General features: G+C 37.1%; 1 protein-coding gene across 1 annotated transcript in view; it reads left to right on the top strand.

Annotated features, from left to right (window-relative positions):
* Positions 1-23809, top strand: part of NEGR1 (neuronal growth regulator 1) — an 821559-nt gene that overhangs the window by 527376 nt on the left and 270374 nt on the right. The window contains exon 4 of the mRNA XM_055339346.1: positions 17399-17530. Coding sequence (XP_055195321.1) covers positions 17399-17530 — 132 coding nt within the window. The remainder of the gene's footprint in view (positions 1-17398; positions 17531-23809) is intronic.

The raw sequence follows: 23809 nt of genomic DNA, 5'->3' as shown, positions 1-23809 counted from the left end.
AATTTTAAAAGATCTGACTATAGGAGACAAAAAGTATAAGCATAATGTATTATCATTGAAACATTATACTCGTGAAAATTTAGCTCCTAATAACAGAGGTCATCTTTTATTTCTTAAAACCCTTAAAGCAGCTTAGTGTTATCCAGTAAATAATTAATAAAATAAGTGTTGCATTAATAAATTAATGGATGGAAAATTGTGTCCTATGAAAATAGGACAATTTACTGCATGTCTGAAGATAGGAAAGAGAAGAGATGGTCCATACTCAAGAGAAGGGAATGGGAACAAACACAGAAAATGTGTAAATTCCAGTCATGCTTCTATGTATAGTCTTGTATTTTTAAAAATTATGTTTACAGGTAATAGAAGCCATTATCACCTGATTTTTTGCTTTTGTTACCTCCTAAGTAGTCTTCCATCTTCTGCATATGCCTCTTCAGTTCATTTTCCAGACAGAAGCCAGAGAGATTATTTTTAAACATCAGCCAGCGGATATCACTTCATTGATAAAAACCCTCCAATGGCACCTCCTTATATTTAGAAGAAAATAAAAACTCCTCACCTGGAGGAGAACCGTATGTGAACTGACTTCACCCGTCCACTGTCATCTCACACTTCCCTTCCCCTTCTTGGCATTCTTTCTATCCCTCAAACCTGTCCCCCCTTATTTCTGCCTTGGAGCTGTTACACTCACCATTCTCTTTGCCTGGATTGTTCTTTCCTAAGTCTTTGCATGGATGGCGCCTCCATGACTTGAAAATCTCAGCTTAAATGGCCTTTTGGGACCATCAAGTCCCATCCATCCAGCGACTAGGTGTCACTCTCCTGTCACTCTACTTACATGGTTCTCAACTGGTGACAGCATGGCCCCCCCAAGGGATGTTTGGAAACACGTGAGAAAAAAAAAATGGAGATAGGTTCTCTCGGGGATAGAGGCCAGGGAGGCTCTAACCATCTTGGAGTGTACAGGATATCATCCTTCCACACAAGGAATCATATGGGCCCAGATATCAGAAACTGGTGCCAAAAATCAGTGTCAAATTTCAGAAATCTTGCTCTATTTTAATTCCATGCTCATCATATATAAATTATCTAATGTTCTCTTCTGTATTTACTTTTTTCTTTCATTTTTTTAATACTTTAATAGCCTGAAAGTCCAATGGGAACAGGAATATTAGGGTATGTTGTTCATCTTTATATTCCCAGCTCTTAGAGTGATGGTTGGCACAGGATGTTTTGTCAATAACTATTTACTGAATGACTGAATGTCACTGAATGCCTCCTCTGAAAGCATATTCTGTGTGACTTGAGTATTTCTGCAAATGACCTCCATCATGAGCTGAAGACATGTTTTCTGCAAATGACCTCCATCATCAGCTGAAGACGTGTTTTCCCCAGAGTATGTTTCGAGACTGTAAGACAGGGGAATCAACTTTCTATCAGTTTTAAAAAAGGAAAGTGACGTGAGTATCAGAAATCTTCAGGGAAGGAAAGTTGCCAAGCACACATGATTTTTTAGTAAAGTTCTTTTCATAGCCCATGCAACAAATCTACTTTCCTAAACCCTGGCAGGGTCAATGATTTGTGTTTAAATGTGAAAACTTGTTGCATCTGTGATTTCTCCTCTGTTGTGCTATAAATAAATTAACACTTTTATCCAATCTGACTCGCTTCCACCTGTTATATTTGGAAGGCTATTGCAGTGCTAGCTGCTGTTTTCTCTGAAGAAATGACTATTGACCTCACTCTTCCAAAGTAAAGGTAATAGTTTTAACTGTTGATTTCCTGCAGGGAACGAGTTCCCAGGAAGCAAGGATTGCGAATAGTGGTGCTCACATTTAGGCAGATTATGACAAAACTGGGCACGTGAGAGTCATGGAAGCATCTATCTCGTAGCTTCTATAAAACAAACAAACATACCTGATTCCACTTTATACTTTTAAGGATTTTATTTATTTATTTATTTATTTATTTATTTATTTATTTATTTAGAGAGAGCGAGCGAGCATGAGCAGGGGGCAAAGGTGGTAGAGGAAGAGGGAGAAGCAGGCCCCCCGTTCAGCAGGAAGCCCAATGTGGGGCTCCATCCTGGGACCTGGGGATCATAACCCAAGAGAAAGGCAAATGCTTACCCTGCTGAGCCACCCAGGTCCCTTCTACTCTATTTTGCCCAATATCTCCTTCTCTGTCTGGTAGCTACTTTGGTATAACGAATGTACCAAAGACAGAAATCATGGCTGTTGAAACGAGATCAGATAATCCGCTTAGACTTAGACTTACAGGGTGATAGAAGGAGGACTTGACGTTAGGACCCTTAAAGAAATGGGTACTTATAGGTTTAGATGTTTTGCTTCTTAAATGTTTGCAATTTAAGCAAGAGTTTCTATGAGGAAAATAAAAAAAGAAGTTTTCAACTAAAAGAATAACTGACAATGTTGGGAATTTCAGGCATTAGGAAAACCAGCAGTGGATGTGTTTGATAGTTGGCAAAGCTTGCGATGCCCGTCAGCACGGCACGTCACCGTGCATCTGCATGGCTCGTGTATACACTACCCTCTGACTTAGCTACGGAGACACGGGCATTTATGGCTTTCCTCCTTTTGCAGAGACGTAGCACGGATAGAATCAAAAGATTGCATCACTTATACTGAACCAATATATTCCAATCACCCACCAATATATTCCTCCATTTACTGACCCAACATTGTACAATAGAAACACTTGGGTTTACTTGTTATTTTAAGAAAGCCATTTAATTGCTTTTGGATAACCATCATCTCTGCATTTACTTTTTCTTCAATACAGTTGTCATTTTCTTCTTATTTTCTCTTATAATCATAGGGTAATATCATCAAAAGGAGAATGATTGTATTCCGTTATATACCTTTATCACAAGGAACTTTTCAGCTTAGCTGTTTTCTTCTTAGTGAATGGACGCTATATAGTCATCACGTTGAGCACATGCTCCCTTATGGGTTCATGATATTTTATTTTGTAAAACTAGATTTTTTTTAATCATAAGTACTCTAAAGTTTCTGCCTTTCTCACTTTGGTCTTGACATTTCAAAAATAGCGGGATCTATCTAGGCTTTCCAGAAATGTTGGAAAGATAAGGGAATGCAATGTTGATAGAACGTTTCTCCATCACGGATAGCCTGAGGTCTCCAGAAGATGGTGATAATAATTGCTTTGCTTCTATTTTTCTACATTAATTCCAGATCCACCAGGAAGAGGGTAGACGATATTGGGGTTGGGGGAGAGGTGCAGTGATGGTCAACTCTGGGAAGGCGAGGCAGTTCATTACTTCGTATATTCATTCTTGCTTCATTCTATCATTCTTTCAACCATTTGCCTCTCATTCTTTAACTTAAGAAATGTAGTGGGGGGATCCCTGGGTGGCTCAGCAGTTTAGTGCCTGCCTTTGGCCCAGGGCGCGATCCTGGAGTTCCGGGATCGAGTCCCAGTTCGGGCTCCCAGCATGGAGCCTGCTTCTCCCTCCTCCTGTGTCTCTGCCTCTCTCTCTCTCTCTCTCTCTCTCTCTCTCATAAATGAATGAATAAATCTTTAAAAAAAAGAAATGTAATGAACATTTCTCTATATTAATAAGTCAGAACTTTCGAGTTCCCTAATTTTCTAAGTTAATGGCTGTAGGGAGTGTAGGGAATCAAGAACAGACGCTTCTTATTAAACCTTATGCATCATCATGTTGGTTTGCATTCAGCAAGGGCTGACCCAAACAATACTTTTGCAGAAAGCAAAGTTTTGACATGTTTGAGGCAAATCATGAAGGACTTTAGAACTCTTTCCCCAGACAGTAGCATAATAAAATTGGACAAACTCAAACTTTTTCCCATGTTACCTTGTAACACAAATACTTACTTTATCCCTTTTCCCAGTACCAACCCAAATATGAGGTAAACAGTATTTGTTTTGCTCATAACAGAAAATCTTATGGATTTTTTTTTGAAGTGCTTTAAAAGAGATTAAGGGATCGGAACAAATAGGCAGATTCTTAAATATGCAGAAAGGGATACCTGGTTTACTGGGATGAGAATGGGGTATAAGAATAGAGAGGGATGCCTGGGGGACTCAGCGTTGGAGCCTCTGCCTTCGGCTCAGGTCGTGATCCCGGGGTCCTGGGATCGAGTCCCATCTTCTCCCTCTGCCTGTGTCTCTGCCTCTCTCTCCGTGTCTCTCGTGAATAAATAAAAAAATAAAAATCTAAAAAAAGAATATATAGAAGCATATAAAGGGAACAGAAAATAAATAGTGAAAGGATTACAGCTTTCATTTTTATTTTACATGCCACAAGTGTTAAAAATAAATGACAGGCCCTTACATATATCCTGTGATACTTTGTATGCTGTTTGAAGATAAGTAAGAGAAACAAATACTTAAAATTTGTAAAAATCGAATGAAAAGCCAACCAATAATAAGAGGCAATGTGTCAAATTTCAAGCATTTTTTTTTTACGATTTTATTTATGTATATCAGAGAGAGAAAGAGAGGCAGAGACACAGGCAGAGGGAGAAGCAAGCTCCAGGCTGGGAGCCTGATGTGGGACTCAATCCCGGGACTCCAGGATCATGCCCTGGGCCAAAGGCAGGTGCCAAACCGCTGAGCCACCCAAGGATCCCCAAATTTCAAGCATTTTAAATATAGCTAACTTCCCTGAACAGACAAGATCTGTTTTTACTGCCTTCCTACGCCATCTGTGTTAGTTCGCTAGGGCTGCCATACCTAGTACCTTAGACTACGTGGTTTAACCAACAGACGTGTATGTTCTCACAGGTCTAGGGGTACCGGTCCCAGATCAAGGTATTGACAAAGCTTCCTTCTGAGGGCTCTGGGGGAGGGGTCCGTTCGCAGCCCCTCTCCTGGTCTGCTGGATGGCTGGGGTCTCGCAGTGCCTTCACCGCATCTTCCCTCCGTGCCTGCCTGGGTCCAGATGTGTTCATTTCATACGACACCAGTCTTATTGGATTAAGGTCTCCCATTTTTGACTTAAATTCCTGCTTTAAAGACCTCATCTGCAAATATGATCACATACCTGCAAATATGGTCCCGTTCTGAAGCACCGCAGGTTGAAACGTCGACATCTGTACGACTTCTTGGGGTCACACAGTTCAGCCCATAGTGCTCAACAATGTTAGTGAAAAAGAATTTATTGAAGAATTTTTTTTTTCTGGAACAAAACTTCACGCTAAGTGCCGTTTTAAAAAATAGTGGTAGATTGAGTCTTTGGTCTTGATGAAAAATTTAAAATATATAGATACACACATAGAAGAGTTATGGCACATAGTTTGGGTTAGCTCCACAGATCAACGTAGGCACCGGGCCGTCTCACATGCCGGAGAAGCAGAGTGTCCATAACTGGAGTTTACTCAACAGGAGCGATACTAGGAACAAAACAACTCCTATTTTGCAGATGCAAAAATGAGGGACAACTATGTGGAGGGGCATATATATAAAACCATACGGTGCGTTCAGGGCACAGCGGAGGTGTGCGCAGTATTTCATGATACCCAGTTGACTCTCCCATGACTGCAGCTCTTTCTTGTCACTTGGGGAAGGTAGTTTTAGTAGACGGTAGCGTACGGTGGCGCGTTCATTCAGGCAAGTTACAGTGCTTTCAAATGGAACAAGTGGAGGCCTCCTGGGTGCAGGCTCTGTTCTTGGGGCCCCGAATGAGACAGAGACCTATGGCCTCCACCCGGTCAGAACAGAACCTCGTTGGTTCTATGGTTGCAAACAACCATATTTATGGGAACAGCCTGTCCCTTCGCAAGCCCTGCCTTTTGGTAGTGCACCCCCCTCTACGTGTTAGAGGCAGGGCTTGGAGGGAGACAGGGGTGCAGTGCTCCCCCAGGATAAACTACAATGTGCTATCTCCCCTTTCTCTTTTTTCTTTCCTTCCTTCCTTCCCCTTCCTTCCTTCCTTCCTTCCTTTTTTTTTTCTTTTTCTTTCTTTTTCTTTTTCTCTTTCTTTCTTTTTTCTTTTCCTTTCTTTTCTTTTCTTTTTTTCTTTTCTTTTCTTTTCTTTTCTTTAATTTGAAAGGCAAAACAATGACTAACCTTGCCACTGCCAATGGAATCACTTATTTTCCAGGGAAAAATGCATCTCAAACCACCAAATACAGGGAAGCCAGAAAAATCGTCACATAATCCAAAGTGCACGATGGCAGTTAGGAGGGATCTGCTAGTGCTATGCTGAGTGAGTAAGAGCCCTACCCTAAGATACCCTAAGATGATAAGGGCCCTATATACGGGCATAGGCGTATATATGTGCTGTGTCTTTTACTTTATTAAACTGCTTTCCTGGCCCTGTAAGCTTTGGTTAACAAAATCAATTTACGTTGTGAGATCTGACACAGAATTCTTACCTCTTAAATACAAACTCTATGGGCACTGAATAACACATCATAATTTCAACTCTATTTTTATTAATAATTTTTATCAGTAAAAATACTCATTTTGGATACCGGGGTGGCTGTCGGTTAAGTGTCTGCCTGCAGCTCAGGTCGTGATCCCGGAGTCCTAGGATCCAAGACCCGCATCGGCTCCCTACTCAGCCTGCTTCTCCCTCTCCCTCTGCTACTCCCCCTGCTTGTGCTCTCCTCTCTCTCTCTCAAATAAGTAAAATAAAATCTTTGAAAACTATATTCATTTTACTTTTATTGGGATTTTGCACCAGGCTTTATACATATTCCTTTTTTTAGTTTCAATTTTTGTGTTTGCTTATTTATGTATTTAGGGGAAGAGGGAGGTGGGGGGAGGTGAAGATGGAGAGGGAGAGAGGGAATCTTAAGCAGGCTCCACACCCAGAGTGAAGCCCCATGAGGGGATAGATCTTACGACCCTGAGATCATGACCTGAGCCGAAATCAAGAGTCTGATGCTTAACCAACTGAGGCACCGGGCGCCCCAGCTTTATACATATTCTTATATTCAGTGGTCATCGTAGCCTTGTGAAGCTGGTATTGTTTTCTTTGTTTATATGACAAAACTGACCCAGAGAAAAGTTAAAAATGTTGACCCAGATCACGTGAAACCTAGAGCATCTACTTTGAAGCCTGCATTCTTAATTACTTCCTTCTCTATTATTGTTATAAAATATCTTTTTTTCTCTTTTTTCTTTGTGTATGACAAGACCACCCCTATGAATACATTCTGTGCTAAAGGTGGGTATTTGTCTACTTCCTCAGGATGCTAAATCACTTAGAAGCGTCACTATGATTATTCATTTAAATGCTGTTTGATGCTCTTGAGGTGGTGTCCCAATTACTCTAACTTTCTTATTAAGACACCAGGCTTCTTTGTTTTCTGTATGCTGAGCAAATATTTCAGCTTGTACACAAAGTAAGATCCAAAGGCTCTGTGGTAATATCTGATAGGAAATCATCTAATCTATTTGATTTTAACACAGTTCTGCTCCATTATATGTAATATAGCTATTTTCCAAATAGCTGTGGCTATTCTTATTTATGATGTCCTGATCTGTCCACATATTACTTAATGATCCTCAAAACACCATTAAGCATAGAGACATCAAAAGTATATTTTCCTTTATCTTGGTTTTAAATTTCCTAGCAGCCTAGAAAAAAAAAAAGAAAGTTTATAAGATCATGGATCATAATATCAAAGCAAATTAAGATGTCAGAAATAGAGCTTTTCCTGGTACTAAGATGCACAAAGAATTTCTCCCATGGATCCTCAGAAAGTCAATACATTGATTATAACAGCAGGACCTCAGTAACTTTTCTGATAAAAATGTAACAGGAAGTTTCATATGGCCTTTCTTATATTGTCCCTCAGTGAAGACTTGTGTGATAACACCAAAGCAAGGGTTGGTAAAGGAAATTCAATAGAAACCAAAATAAAGTGGTGAAAATGTACAGTTTTTTTTTTTTTAATATACTGGTTTTACTCTGAAAAGAAAAATTTTAAATAGCGACAGAAATGAATGAATTTCCTTCAGGTAATCTTTTATGAATACTATTTCTGCATGTGAACTTGTAATAATAATTAAACACCAAAGAAGTCAAAGTTCTATTCTCTGGCCAGACCTTAGAGTAGAGAGTATATTATTCACAGAAAGCCCTAGGTCACAAAGCTAATATAATAAGATGCTAAAATGGAACCTTCAGCTGAAATCCTAAGGCAACAGATAGCAAAATGAGGTGTAATTCACATCACCTCTGTGGAACTTCTAAAATGTGATTAACCAAGAACCAAATTAGAATACTCCCAAATTTCTCTCCTTCCCTGTAGGACTCTAAGCACTGGAAAAGAGGGATTTTGATGTGCCTTCTTAAGAGAGGGCTGCGCGACATGCTCCAACCGTTACCCATATTTGGTATCGCAAATCTTTTTAATTTGTCCATTTTAGTGGATGTCTAGTAGTATGTCAATACGCTTTTGTCTTTAAATTTACATAAAGTAAATAATCACTTCTTGTAGTATAAAATTTTATGGGTTTTGGTAAATGCGTCCTCACGTATCCATACCCATAGCCAAGATACAGAACCGTTCCATCTCTCCAAGAAAGCCCCTCAGGCTGCCCCTCAGGTCAACCAGCCTCTCATCCCCCAGGCCCTGGCAAAAACTGATCTATTCTTGATCTCTGCAGTTCTGCTGATTCCGGAATGTCTCGTACACGAGACCATGCATGTAGCTTTCTGAGTCTAGTGTCTTTCACTCAGTAAAATGTATTTGAGATCCAGCCGAGTTACGTATATATGAATAATTGTATTGGCAAATGGTATTGCATTATATGAATCCACCGTAGTTTACCGATTCACTAAAGTGACATTTGGGTTATTTCCACTTTTTAATAATTGTCAATAAAACTAATGTAAACAGGGATGCCTGGGTGGTTCCACTGGTTAAGTGTCAGACTCTTGGTTTCGGCTCAAGTCATGATCTCATGGGTTGTAAGATCGAGCCCTGCGTCAGGCCCTGCGCTTGGCCCGGAGTCAGCTTGAGATTCTCTGTCTCCCCACTCATGTGTGCTCTCTCTCTCTCTCTCTTAAATAAATAAACAAAATCTTAAGATAATAATATAAACATTCGTATACAGGCTTTGGTGTGCATTATTCTAGGAGTGAGATTACTAGGTCACATGGTAAATGCATGTTTAATTTTATGAACAACTGGTAAACTATTTTCCAAAAGGACCGTACCATCTTTCACTCCCACCAGCGATGTTGGAGAGCTATAGATGCTCTGATTCCTGCTAGCACTAATCAGTTTTGTTTGTTTTAGCAATTCTAATATATACACACCAGAATCTCACTTTGATTTTTTCCCCTCATATTCTTAATGACTAATCATGTTCATGTTATCTTTCGACATGCCTATTTACTATCTAAGTATTTTTATGTAATAAAGTGTACTTAGATTTTTTTTTGCCCATTTCTTTATTAAGTTCTATGCCTTTACTGAGTTTTGAGAGCTTCCTATATATTTTGGATACAAGTCCTCTGTTATTTACACAGTTTTCAGTGATTATTTGGCTTGCCATTAATTAATGGTGCTTTTTGCACAGCAGACATTATTTACTTTTGATGAATTCCAGTTTATCAATATCTTCTCATATGACTTGTGTTCTTGTTGTCATATCTGAGAACTCTTAGGCCAGTTCAAGGTCTTAAAGATTCTGTTTTCTTCTAGAACGTTTAAGGTTTCATGATTCTCATTTAGGTCAGTAGTGATTGCTAAGTTACTTTGTGTATAAGATGTGTGATATGGGTCAGAGTGGACAGTCTTGCCTTGACCTTCATCTTAGATGGGAAACTTTTTACCCTTACGTCATTAAATATGAAGTCAGATGTAGGGTTCTCATAAAAGTGTTTGTCAGATTGAGAAAGTAGCATTCAATTCTGAGTTTTCTGAGACTTTTTTATTTTCTCGAATGAAGATAGAATTTTTTCAATGTGCTATCTGCATCCAGAGACTCTCATATATTTTTGTTGTTGTTTGTAATACAGTGAATTACATTTTTTTCCTTAGTTGTACAACTAGCCTTTCAATCCTGGGATGAACCACACTTGGTCATGGTGTATTATTTTAAATATCACTAGATTCGTTTACCAATATTTGTCAAAATAGTGTCTGTTTATGAGGATTTTTTTCTTTTGTCTTTATTTTGATATTAAGGATAATGATAGCCTCATAAAATAAATTGGGGAAATTTCCTCCTCCTTCATTTTCAGAAAAAATTTGGATGTGTGGTATTCTTTCTTAAAATCTTAATATACATGATCCTGAAGTTCCTTGTTCATAATTTTTTAAATTATAAAATTAGTTTCTTTTAATTGAATATATATTGACTATTCAGATTTTCCTTTTCTTCTAAATCAGTTTGAAGATTCATGTATTTCAAGGAATTTGCCCATTTCATCGAAATTCTTGAGTTAAATGGTAGGTAGTTTTTCTTCTTAATATTTACTTAGTAGCCATTCAGTTGCTCTTATGACTATAGTAACGTTCTCTTTTTTATCTCTGATAGTGGTAATTTGTGTGGTCTTTCTTTTTATTCTTTATCAGTATGGCTAAGTTTTATCCCTTTCAGTAATCTTTTGAAAGACTGGCTTTTGGTATCATTGATTCTCTCTATTGATTGTCCATTTTTAACTTTGCTGATTTTCACTCTTTATTATTTTCACAACTCTATTCACTTTAGGTCTTGTTATTTTTCAAGCTTCTTAAGGTTGAAGCTTACAGGACTGATTTTAGACTTTTATTCTGATGTTGTTGTACTGTTGTCAGCTGGATTATATAGTTTCAGATAAAAAGTCTGAAAAATACTTATTTCTCTTTCTTCACACGTAGTGTGTATTTTGTCTCTGGCTGCTTTTTGGATTTTCTTCCCTTCTCTGATTTTCAGAAACTTGGTTATTATGTGCTTTTGAGTAATTTTATTTATGTTTATCTGGCTTGAAGATTTTTGACTTTTTGGATTTGCCATTTTATTGTACACATCAAATTTGGAAAAAATTCAGCCTTTGTTTCTTCAAATATTTTTTCTACCCACTTCACAGGGCCCCAATTCCATCTATAATAAATTTTTATATTGTCCCATATGTCACTGAGATTTCTATTTAATTGATTATTAATATTTTTTTCGCTCTTTACTTCAGTTTGGATATATGCTAAATACTCTTGCTTTCAAGTTTAATAGTTTTTTCTTCAGTGTCTACTCTGTTGTTAATTTCAGCCAATTAGTATTTCACCTGAGATATTTTGTGTTTCTATGTCAAGAACCTTCATTGGATTGTTTTTCTATTTTCCATTCTTTTCCTCATTATATCCACATTTTACCTTAAATACTTGAACATAGTTATAATGAAGGCAATTTAAATTTTTTTGTCTGACCTATCATTTCTATCATTTCTAGATCTCTTTCTATTGACTGATTTTTCTCCTAGTTATTGTTCACAGTTTCCTGCCTATTTGAATATATAGTCTTTTTTTTTTTTTTAACTGGATACTGAACATTGTTTCATTAGCCTGTGGGTTGTCTAGGGTGTGTTTCATTCCTTTAAAAAGTGTTGGACTTTTTCTTACATGAACCTGTATAACTTATAATTTTGGCCCATTGAACCTTGTTTTTAAGCTTTAAAGAGCAGATCTAGAAGGGTCTTTACCCCAGTTTTTGTTTCGTTTTGTTTTGTTTTTTGTTGTTGTTGTTTTTTGTCCTTACTAAGACATAAGCCCTCTGGAGTCCCCACTGAATAATTACAGAGGCCTGCCCATTCTGGTCAGAGATCAAATGTCAGCTCAGCTTGTTCAAACTCTAGGGATTGTTCACCTTACAAATTCTCCAATTATTCTTTTCCTAACACTTTGGGATTTCTCCCTATGCGTATACAGCCTAATCTGCAGATAAGGAAACACCTGTAGATATCTGTGGTATTTTTTTTGTCACGGCGTTTCTTCTGTTTCAAACTCTGCACGACTATATGTGACATATCAGAATTCCAGTCTTTCTTTGCTCAACTCAACAGTATCTTTGGGCTCAGGGAGGCGAAAATTGCCTCTGGAGAGTAAGTTACAGAGATCAATTGTAGGGCTCACCTTGCTTGCTTCAGGGGTCACAGTCTTGTGCCGCCTGTTGTCCAATGTCTGAAACGAATTGTTTTATATAGTTTATCCGTTTCTCTTGGCTTATGGCAAGGAGGTAGGTTTGATCTTTATTCCCAAATGTAAATGGGGGCAGAATTCCAGGGTTCTCTTTAAAATATAATATTTTAAAATATTCAATATTTAAAATATTCAATGTTCAATATGTTAGACTCTTCTACTTCTAGCACTGTAATTATTCTTTAAGTTAAGGGGAAAACATAGTTCTTCAGAGGCATACAAGGTCTTCCACGACATGAATGCTCTGGCCTGACCAAATTTTTCTCTCTTTTTTTTTCTTGAAGTCATATCAGCACAATTATGACAGCATAATAGTATCTATATTTACTTCAAATATACTTAACACTTTACTGAAATTTCCTGCTTATACTTTTGTTTCCATTGTAAACTATTGGCTCTTTGAAATGGAAACAGTTTTGTTCCCTGGTCAGTGATCTTGGCTCAATTAATGTCATTTGAATGGAAGGAAAGAAGCCAGGCAGGCAGGAAGGAAATGATTGTGAGCTGACTTAAGAACTTTCCTTCATTAATGTCTGGTGGACTATTATATATGGGTAACAAAACCAATCAAAATGCTGAGCTTTTTATTTACTGGTTGCTTTTGTTTGCTTCTGAAACCTCTGTTGCAATCATTTCAGTAGGTGGCTTCCACAATTTTATCTGCCCATACAGCTTCCTCTCATTGCTCTCACTTCTGTGCTCTAACAACACTTCTTCAAATCACCTGCTAGGTTTGTAGTACATTCTCCTGAAAAGCATTTGCTTCCAAAATAATGTCTTAATTAAATTTATTTTTCTGAGCTTCACTCATATTTTTCAGAGGTATTAATGAACTCAGCAACTTTATCAATTCAACCACACATTTTCTTTTCCTGCTGTCTTTGAAAATTATAGGCAAATCGCAGCACGTATGTGTGAAGTAACTGCAAGTTTAATGAACAAATCTAGTGGGCGGAATAATGGCCCCCACAGATGTCCACATCCCAATCCCTGGAAGCTGTGACTATGTTACCTCACATGATAAAAGAGATTTTGTAGATGTGATCAAAATTAAGAACTAAATAGGAGAAGATTATCTTGCATTAGGCCCAAATGAATCACATGAGTTCTCAAAAGTAGAAGAGGATCTTTCAGAGAGATACACCTGGAGAAGAAGCCCTGAAGATTCAAAGTGGGAAAGGACTTAACCTACCATTTACTGGCTTGGAAGATGAAAGAAGGAGCTATGAGTCAAGGAATGAGGGGAACCGCTAGAAGCTAGGAATGGCCTTCCACCAAGGAAATGAGGTTCTCAGTATCATAGCAGCAAGAAACTTAATTCTCCCAATGACCTGAATGAGCAAATGAGCCTCCATAAAGGAATCCTGTGCTGCTGACACTTTGATTTTAGTTCAAGGAGGCCCTGTTTGAGTTCTATATTGCTTCTGTAACAAATCACTACAAAGTTAGTAGCTTAAAACACTTCTGCTTTATACTTCTAGAGTTCAGAAATCCGATACTGGTCTCACTGGATTAAAAGGAAAGTATTGACAAGCTGTGTTCTTTTTTTAAGCTCTGGAGGAGAATCAATTTTTTGCTGTCAGCTGAGGGCCATTCCCAGTTTCCAGAGGACACAGCTTTCCTTGGCTTGTGTCCCACTTTCTCCATCTTCCTCACATCTTACTGACCCACTCTTCCACATGCTACACTTAAAAACTCCTATGATTAGACTGAGCTCTCTGTTATCGTCTATCACAAGGTACTTGACATTTGCAAAGTCCTTCTTTCCATGAAAGTCACAGACTCCAAATATTTGGACATGAATATCTTTGGAGGACACTTTATTCCGGTTACCATGGACCTGTTCTGGACTTCTGACTTACAGAAATATAAGCTGGTAAATTTATATGACTTTAAACCAGCAAATTTATGGTCATTTGTTATGGCATCTATGGAAAACTAAGAATTCAGATATTCAATTATCCATATAGTGGATAGGCCACTATCCATAGTGGATAAATCACTATCCATATAGTGATTTATAGTTGTAAAAGCAAGGATTACATATATATGGTCTGATTTAGTTCTTACAGTGAATAAACATTTTCATTATTACCATATTCTAATGAGAAAACTAATACAGCATTTCAATGGTATATAAATCAGGCATGTGAGTTTTGGAATTCTGACTTTCATATCTGTCACTGGGTCCATTAACAAAATATCTAACTGCTTTAACCATATAGAGTCTTATTCTATATAATGGAATACCTGATGCATTTATCTAAGGTTAACTGATGAATTCGTAATGAAAAGCACTTATTGGGGCACCTGGGTGACTCAGTCACTTAAGTATTCAACTCTTGATTTTGGCTCCGGTCATGATCCCAGGGATGTGAGACTGAGTCCCGCATCAGACTCCGCACTCAGTGGGGAGTCTGCTTGAGAGTGTCTCTCTTCTGCCTCTCCTCCTACTTACACTCTCTCTAAAATAAAGGAACAAATTTAAAAAAAAAAAACATTTATCATGGTACCTTACACATAATAAGGAATCAATAAAAGATAAACATTATTTTTATTTATTGATGTCATGGGTAATAATTGAATAAGAAAGCTAATCTCTAATGAAATGTCATATTTCCTGGACTTTCTATCACATTATTTTTCTTTAATGATAGAGTCAACAAATGTGCATAGAGCCCATATTAAACATGGAATAAGATGTAGCCTTTATTATCACAGAATTTTTTAAAAGATGTATTTATTTATTTAGGAAAGAGAGCATGGACACATAAGCTCGGAGAGGGGCAGGAGGAGAGGGGGAGACTCTCAAGCAGACTCCCTGTTGAGCATGAAATCTAGCACCAGGCTTGATCTCAGAACTCTGAGATCGTGACCTGAGCTGAAACCAAGAGTCTAAAGCTCAACTGACTGAGCCACACAGGCATCCCTATATCACAATATCTATAGTATAACAGAAAGATGAGTATTTTTTAAGTCGGTAATAATTAAATAATAGTGAATGTGTCTGTGCCACATAACATTAGTGCAGGCTTTTTGGTTTTATTTTTCAAAGTATGTAACATGGAGCTACCAGACTGAATAGTCATGAAATAAAGAAAGGTTCCTCTGTGCAGATATTGCTTAATCATACCTGGGAGATGAGAAGAAGTTATCAGGGAGAACTGAAGGATAAAGAATCCGGGCAGCAGAAAGAGGAACATATAAAGAGAAAGCAGCGTATGAGGTTCTATCTCAGCCTGTGATCCCTATCAGAAACTCAAAGTTGAAAGCTATCTTTCAATTCTGCTTTAGAGTAATTATATATATATATATATATATATATATATATATATATATATATATATATATATATCCATCCCCCTCCATATCCATCCCCCAGGGACAAACATTCAATAGATATTAAATAGGAATGTTCGTGTAACATTGTAATACTGAAAATAAATTAGACCCTAATAAATTTATTTTTACAAAGTTTCCCACTTTTTTACCCTTTTACACATGACTAACTTCATTTTTAACTACATTTTTTACTCCATTTTTACTTCATTTTCAGCTATTTTTTTCAACCAGGTGATTTAATCCTGATATATCAATTTTACCCATACTTTAATTTTCATTTGATATCTCCTGACTTTATAATTCAAGTTACACTTTAAGAATTCTTGGATGTGAAGAAGGATTTTGTCCTCCCCATATTTCACTAGTTTTTACAGACACTAGTAAGCCTAGATAATCTTCATTATAAGGGTGAAAATAAGATAAAAAAGAAGGAAACAGTAGAAAATCAATATTATATTAGTATCAGGAGTCAGATAAGGGTATTAGGTTGAGCAAAGGAAATAGTTATAAAATCATATTTTAAGAATCTGAATTTAAGGACAATTGCTGCTTTTGTAAGCTCACCTCTGTGTACCTGAAATAGTGTCTCAGCCACCTATCATCTTGGAAGTATAACTTCCCTGTCCACAATTCAGGAGCAGCTAGTCAAATGGAGAAATGGCATAGTCATCTATATTCTAAACACTCCAGGTATCAATTAATGAAGTCAAAGCTACCTGAGGGCAAACAGTGTGGTGACTAGCATTGGCCCAGAGAAGAGAGCCCACAGGAAAAATATTTTTTGTTGCTAACTGACAAAGATTTTAGATTGGGAGCACTGTAACTAAATTTCATTTTGCTTTATTCATAGGCAATGAAATCCTCTTACGAGCTTTCTAACTTCTACGGCATTACAGTAGGTTGGCAAGAGAGTAAGATGAAAACAAGAATAAGGTTGACTTTTCAAAATATGCCATTTAATGGAATCATTGTGTCATTTTCCAGTTCTCTTTGGTATGATTTTTCAAGACTTGGTTAAGGAGGGAGAAGAGCCACTACCCCTGGAAAGTCACATAGGCCCATTCTTTCTCCATAGCTCTGATGATCAGGATCCTTCCTGCCTGAGGAGTCTCTGCTTTCAAATAAGTAAAAATTCTATCCAGAAAAGAATCTTTTTTAAAGAATTTTGTTCATTTGCAACTATTTTTTTCATCTGTGATTATGTCTTTATATTTTTACTCTAGTGCTATTTTTTTGGTCAAAAAAAGAATATTTTCCCTGGAATATTAAAAACTAAGGACAATTTCATTTTTATAACCACTTAACTTTTAGTCTGAGAACGATATTTTTTTCCTGAAGCTTACTGGATCAGTTATATATAGTAAATACAGTGTGCCTCTCTTAAAAAAATTAATAACTTTGGGAGCCAAAATGCAGCAATGGTTTCATGTAGCTCTATCCTCTTATCAAGCCATCTGGCTTGAAACCTTGAGAATGAGCATGAGATTTTCCCAAAAGAAAAGCAACATTTAGTTAGGTTAAGTGTCAACTTGCTAGCTTACACTGTATAAAAGTCAATATGTACCAAGCCATATTAGTGAGTCTCATCTATACTGCGAGAAGGTTGTTGAACTCAATTACAGAAATGTGCAGAGCTCTATTTGATGTGTGACGAGGTTAGGAGACCACAATCAATTAAAAAGAACACATGTATATCCTGTTCTGGGGAAACGGTTGTTATAGTATCCCTTGTTCAGTTTCTGCTTTTTTCTCTGACTTTTCCTCTGAACATAGGAGAACAAAGGGTTTAATAATTCCCCAGTTTCATTTGGGATTGTTTTGTCAGCAGTACCTAATAGGAAGACATGAGATTGTTATTTTATTTGAATGAAGCCTCAGGCGGCTACCATTAAACATACTTTTCTTTCTTGTAGCAAAACCATTTGAAAATGGACAATATTTGGACATCTATGGAATTACAAGGGACCAGGCCGGAGAATATGAATGCAGTGCGGAAAATGATGTGTCATTCCCAGACGTGAAAAAAGTAAAAGTTGTCGTAAACTGTAAGTCCTGGAACCTTTTATCAACATAACTGTAGAGGAAAGATGAACATCTGAAATACACTGTCTGAATTTATGTTGCTGTGTTTTGAGAGGTGCTCTTATTGATAAAGACCCCCTATTGACAGTGAAAGTGTGTACGTGTTGGAATATTGATCGCATTGTTTTATGTTACGTCAGTTGTCCCAAGTAATCCCAGAATAATTCAGTTTGATGTGCAAATGGAAACATTTCCAATATCACTGTAGTCCGCGGCATTCTAAACTGTGGTATCTTTATCTCTAGAGCACTATAGGCACATGGCATTTCCTTTGTTCTCATGGGTTTCACCTGGCGTATATTCTGATTAAATTTAAGTGTGAAACTCCCAGTCAAACCTGATGGAAATTAAGTACGCTGGTCTGTACTCAAAGAGAAGAGCTGTTGCTGTGACAGTTTTATTACTTGGGTTATTCAATTCTATTTAGTCAGAAAAATATTGAGAAAATTAATAAAGAATGTTTCCAGGAGCATCATTATTAGGAAGTTAGAATAATAAGAGAAACCTGCAGAACTACCAACATTACACCCTCTCTAAATGCACCTCAAACACTGATGTAAGATATTTTTCACTAACATCTTATTTTATATCTGATGATCCCAATAGCAATGAATGAAATAGTCTGTACTTTTCAAAAATGCCTCATTAGTCTTTCATAAGTTTTCATATTAACGTATTCAAATAAGATACTTTTAGGATAACAGTATTTTACCAAAAGTGTTTATAAACTAAAGATTCCTATTTCTTCATTCACTTAGATATCTTTCTGTATATGGCCATTGCTAATAATATACATATCATTAGAAGAAGGAATCATTCCAAATATATCCCAAAATGTTTAAACCAAGTAGTTTTTTTTTTCGTACTAATATGAATCTTTCAATTTCATGGGCCAAAAATTAACTATCAAAACACACCTGGCAGTTGAATGTCTGCCAGGGCAAATCGCTGCCATCAACTAACATTTGTCTGTGACTTATCTGTGTATTTGGGGTTGAACTATCTCTTTGAGACTCAAGGGGCAGTTTCTAGTTTCTCATATTCTGTAGACAAAGTTTAGCAATTTGACCCAAAAAGCTCAACAGGAATGGAAAAATCAACTCTACTAAATCAGAATCTTTTGGGTATATGACCTGGAAATTTGCATTTATAGTAAGTTTCTACTGATTCACAGGACGCATGTTGCAGGGGGCCACTGCTCATTCCTCTGGAACACTCTGAAATAAGAGATAATAAGCAAGTAAAAATTCCTGATTTTTTTAATCCAGAACTGTATTTATCTGAATATGAGCCTACTGGTTTTATTGTTAGAAGGTTGGAAAAAGGGCAGCCCAGGTGGCTTAGCAGTTTAGCGCTGCCTTCAGCCCAGGACGTGATCCTGGAGTCCCGGGATCAAGTCCCACGTCGGGCTCCCTGCAGGGAGCCTGCTTCTCCCTCTGCCTGTGTCTCTGCCTCTCTTTCTCTCTCTATGTCTCTCATGAATGAATAAATAATGTTTTTTAAAAAAAGGTTGGAAAAAGATATAAAGAAGTAATATTTAAGTAGGGAACACTAAGAAAGGAAAAGGAGAGTCAAACTGTCAGATCAGCAAGGCCCCTCACCCAGTAATGGAGTCCCTCCAGCCCCCAGACTCAATACTCTAACGGGGATAGACTTGAAGACCCAGCTGTTGTATGGATTCTCCTGGACCCATACTCCGTGTATAACCTACACTTTCCCTTGTATTCACACTTTCTCTTTCATCCTTTTTATCCCTCTGTCTTTAATTCATGCCACTTATCATTTAATCAGATCCTCTTTTTTTCCCAGAGAAGTGGGAACCTTAGACAAAAAAAAAGTCAACTCAGGAGGCAAACATGGGGAGAGGAACTGAATTAAAAGAAAAATAGACCAACTCAATGAGTCATCATCTAAAGGATAAGAGTGGAGAAGAGAATCTACTTACAAACCAGAAACTGGGGAAGAAAATGGCAAGAAATGTGAAAGATCTGCCACAATTTCATGGATGCTGGCAGAAAGCAGAGACAAAGGGTAGCTTATTACTCATAGTAATAGCAGTAGCCAGAGTATCGTCATCTTTTGCATCAGTTCCCCAAACTCCACTTACTACAGGGTGACGTGATGAGGGCCAGCTGACACCTATATACACCGTGGGTCTGTGTCCTAAGCTCCTTGAGCTTAGGAAACCTATTTTTTTTTTAATAATGGCACCAAGCAAACCTGTCCTTTGCTACAGAGGGAGAACTTATCTTTATTATTATACTGGACTCTAACGTGCTCTTTGCTCCAGAGATAGAACTTCTGTATTTCAAGACTCTTCCCTATGCAAACATTCTCAAAAAGATAGTCAAGAACAAAAGCAAGCATTTCGTGTTTCAGCTTCCAAGACATGCATAAATAGGAGAAAGTTATGGAGAATTGTCTTTTGATACAGGACAGGAGCAAAAAAGTTTGAAGGAGAGCCTAGAGATATTCCATCAGCTGGAAAGGGTGCTTCAGTGGCTTTCGTAGGGTTCCAGACACCTAAGAATAGGTAGGAAAGAAGACTTTGTTAATTGACTTTCATTTAGGAAGGAAAAGATGAAAAGTTAAAAAAAAAAAAAAAGCTAAGAAGGTGCTTTTTAAATGATAACTACAGGGGCACCTGGGTGGCTTAGTCAGTTGAGCCTAGGACTCCTGATTTCAGCTCAGGTTATGATTTCAGGGCAGGCTCCAGGTGCAGCAGGGAGCCGGCTTGGGATTCTTTCTTCCTCTTCCTCTGCCCCTCCTCTCTCTCTCTCTCTCTCTCTCTCTCTCTCTCTCTCTCTCTCATTCTCTTGCTCTAAAATAAATAAATAAATAAATAAATAAATAAATAAATAAATAAATAAATAAATCTTTAAAAAAATAAATTATACCTCCAGGCTATCTTTTTAAAGAATTTTCAGTTAGATAAAGTATGGTCATAAATGGAAATATCAGTGCCCACATAACATTAACATAGCTCACATCTTTTAAAAAAATAAACCCACCAGAACTTTTTAATGATTTTAAACAGTATTGTCTTCTGTTCCTTCCCAAATTATACCTCTGATAGCTCACCTTTCCCCAAATGTGCTGTAAAGAATTGGGTTTAATACTGATTAATTAGATTCATACCTATGGAATCAATATTTTATGTAAGAGATGAGTTGTGTTCAGACTTCTGGTCAAGACCTAAATTTTGCCTTAGTTTGAAATAGTTAGGTCACACATATACCAGCAATTTCTAAGCCGTGTAGGTGTGTAAGTGTATGCCTATATATGTTCCTGGTTATGCCTGCCTTTGGCCCAGGGCGTGATCCTGGAGACCCGGGATCAAATCCCACGTCGGGCTCCTGGAGCATGGAGCCTGCTTCTCCCTCTGCCTGTGTCTCTGCCTCTCTCTCTCTCTGTCTCTGTGTGACTATCATAAATAAATAAAAATTAAAAAAAATATTTAAAACCTTCATTTAAAAAAAAAGACCTAAATTTTGCCTTAGTTTGGAATAGTTAGGTCACACATATACCAGCGATTTCTAAGCCGTGTAGGTGTGTAAGTGTATGCCTATATATGTTCCTGGTTATGAGGAGGTTTGGAAAGTGTTAATTTTGTGAATTTGTCCCTTTAAAAGTCAAAAATCGGGCACTATCTATGGATTTCACTGAGCTGATTTCCCAAAGGAAATTAGCCAAAGCCTACTGAATAAACTTTAGTTTGTCAAATCCCAAAATTGAGCACAGTGGTCTATGTTACCAGCACGGAACTGCACATCTCCTGATAACCTGAAGATTCCCTGAAGATAGAATCATGCCAAGGCGAAGGCAGAGCTTCTTTTCACTGTTATTAATCAATATGATGTGCATATAGAATTGCAGTAGCTTTGTGAGTTATAATTTGAAGAGAAACTTTGTCCCTTTTCCCAGGTGGGGTTCAAGATGAAATGTAATAAATTTTCATAAGCTCTGGTAGATTCAGTTATGCGGTAAGTTAATTTGAGAAAGGGATTTAGGTTCTCTTCAAGTTAGAAATGTTTAATATTTTACTATTTATCTAAAATGTCTGCCCTATTTAATACACACACACACACACGTGTGTTGAAAAACCACACGCATACAATAAATAACATATTTGCCACATACTTTGTACCTATAGTACCTTGATGTGGATTTCTATCCAATTTAATTAAACAGTGATATAGTGAAATCACTAGGATAGACTTATTTGATACAGATTGAATGAGGTGGTTGCTTGAGTAAATCAGCATATTTTGAATTATTTACAGAAAGGCTTACTATAGATAGGAAGAAATCTATAGGATAGGAGGATTCTGTGCAAAAGCTTGTTTCTGAGTAGGGAGATTTTGTGGGTGATTATTCTCCTTACCTTTATGTGTATTTTCTCTTACTCTTTTATATATGCATGTAAAGTTATATACAGATGTATATATAAAAATTTCTGTGTGTAAACATATTCACATCTACATACATACGTACGGTAAGTATGTGTACATATTTCTTGTCAAATTGAAAAACAAATGAAAATAATAAAAAAAGGAGTTGTGACCTTTATCATAGCCAGACCCTGAGAGATTTAAAAAGCACATACACACACCAAACAAGAAAGAACAAATTTAAACTGGTTGATTAGCTAAGCCAGAGGGAGCTAGTGGATTAGATTTGAACAGATTCTGTTTTTAATTGCATCCATATTCCATTCCTAGAAGCAGCCTAGAAGAGTCTAGTCTCATAATTTTAATTGTTAACTAAAAATAGAAGAGTGGATGAGTTTCAGAAAGCTGAGGTGGGAAAGACGCAACCGGTGAAGATCTGGTTCAGAAAGAAGACACCAGAGTCTAGAAAATCAGCAATGCTAACTCATTGGAAGCCAAAGCTAGAATCTGGAAAATTTAGAAAGTATCACAGACTAATAAAGGAATGTAGATCTCTATAGGGAAGCAGAATCCTAGATATTAGAAATCAGGAAAGCCTGTAAGACCTAGCCCTTTGAGATGATACTGTCAGTAGAAGGGGGTAGAGTTCTCTGCTCTTGTGACAAGCTGTTTGTTCTACACCCTATTTATGTATATTCTTTCAGATAATGGTAACTGTTTGGGAAATAGTGGGCCTTACGGTCAGAGATTACTTACTTGAATACCCGTTGTCTCATTTACTGAATTTTCAGACCTTGGGAAACCACATCACCTCTCTGAGTCTCAATTTTCAATTCTGTAACTTAGGGCAATAGTACGTAATTTTCACGGTTTGGGTAAGGGTTAAATGAAATGATGGACATATATGGTGTCTGGCTCACTGCAGGCAATTGAAAAAAATATTTCTCTCTCTCTGTCTGTCTGACTCTCCTTGTATATATTTACTCTAGAATGCAAGCTCTATGTAGTAAGCGATTTTCCTTTCCTTTTACAATGATGTGTTCTTATCACATAGACTAGCACCTGGTCCATAGGAGGCACCCAAAAAAGTAGCCTTTGATTGAATGAATTACTAAAAAGATTGGTGTTCTAGTGAATCATTCTGCTAGACAGAAGAAAAAAAATACTATATTTGCTCCATGATTACATTTTTTCTCCCAAGATAGTAAGTAAATAGATGTTGAGTAATTTACTTTCAATACAGATTTTTAACCAAATTTTTCAGTGATAACCTGACATTTATATAGTGCTTTCACCCAAAAAGAGGAAACACTAATTCCATTTTTTTACACCTAAGAAAACTGAGGTTCAAGGAGATGAAAACATTTAATAACGTCCCTTCTTTTCAAGAAAAAAAAACAGACATGAACAAAAGAATGTTAATTAACCAGAAAAAATAGAGGGTCAACTGGATTAAGGTAAAAAGAGGTCTCAATATTACTTCAATTTTCACTGATGACAGTCAGATTTTATATTGATTATTTTATTTGGTATCGGAAATTACTTTGCACACACAATTTCTAGTAAAATAGAATTGAATATTGTTCCTATGGTCAAACAGTAAAGATATTTTTGGGTGTACTGTGAACTAAGTTTTCATCCAATAAATCATAGGCACATATTTGTGCATTATTTTGCATCTTATACATATTCATTTATGCAAATGTGCACTTTATCTTCCAATACAACTAGCTCCAAACATGTGGGAAAGAATGTACCAATTAGTGTAACTTAGTACAATTGTATCAAAGCTTGAAATGAGGGGCCGCTGGGGAGACAGAGGAGGAGGCTTTCTAGGGAAATGACCAGTTT

The sequence above is a fragment of the Nyctereutes procyonoides genome, unplaced genomic scaffold (assembly GCF_905146905.1).
Source record: "Nyctereutes procyonoides isolate TBG_1078 unplaced genomic scaffold, NYPRO_anot_genome, whole genome shotgun sequence".
In the NCBI taxonomy this organism is placed as follows: Eukaryota; Metazoa; Chordata; class Mammalia; order Carnivora; family Canidae; genus Nyctereutes; species Nyctereutes procyonoides.
This window is presented reverse-complemented; position numbering and strand designations above follow the sequence as displayed.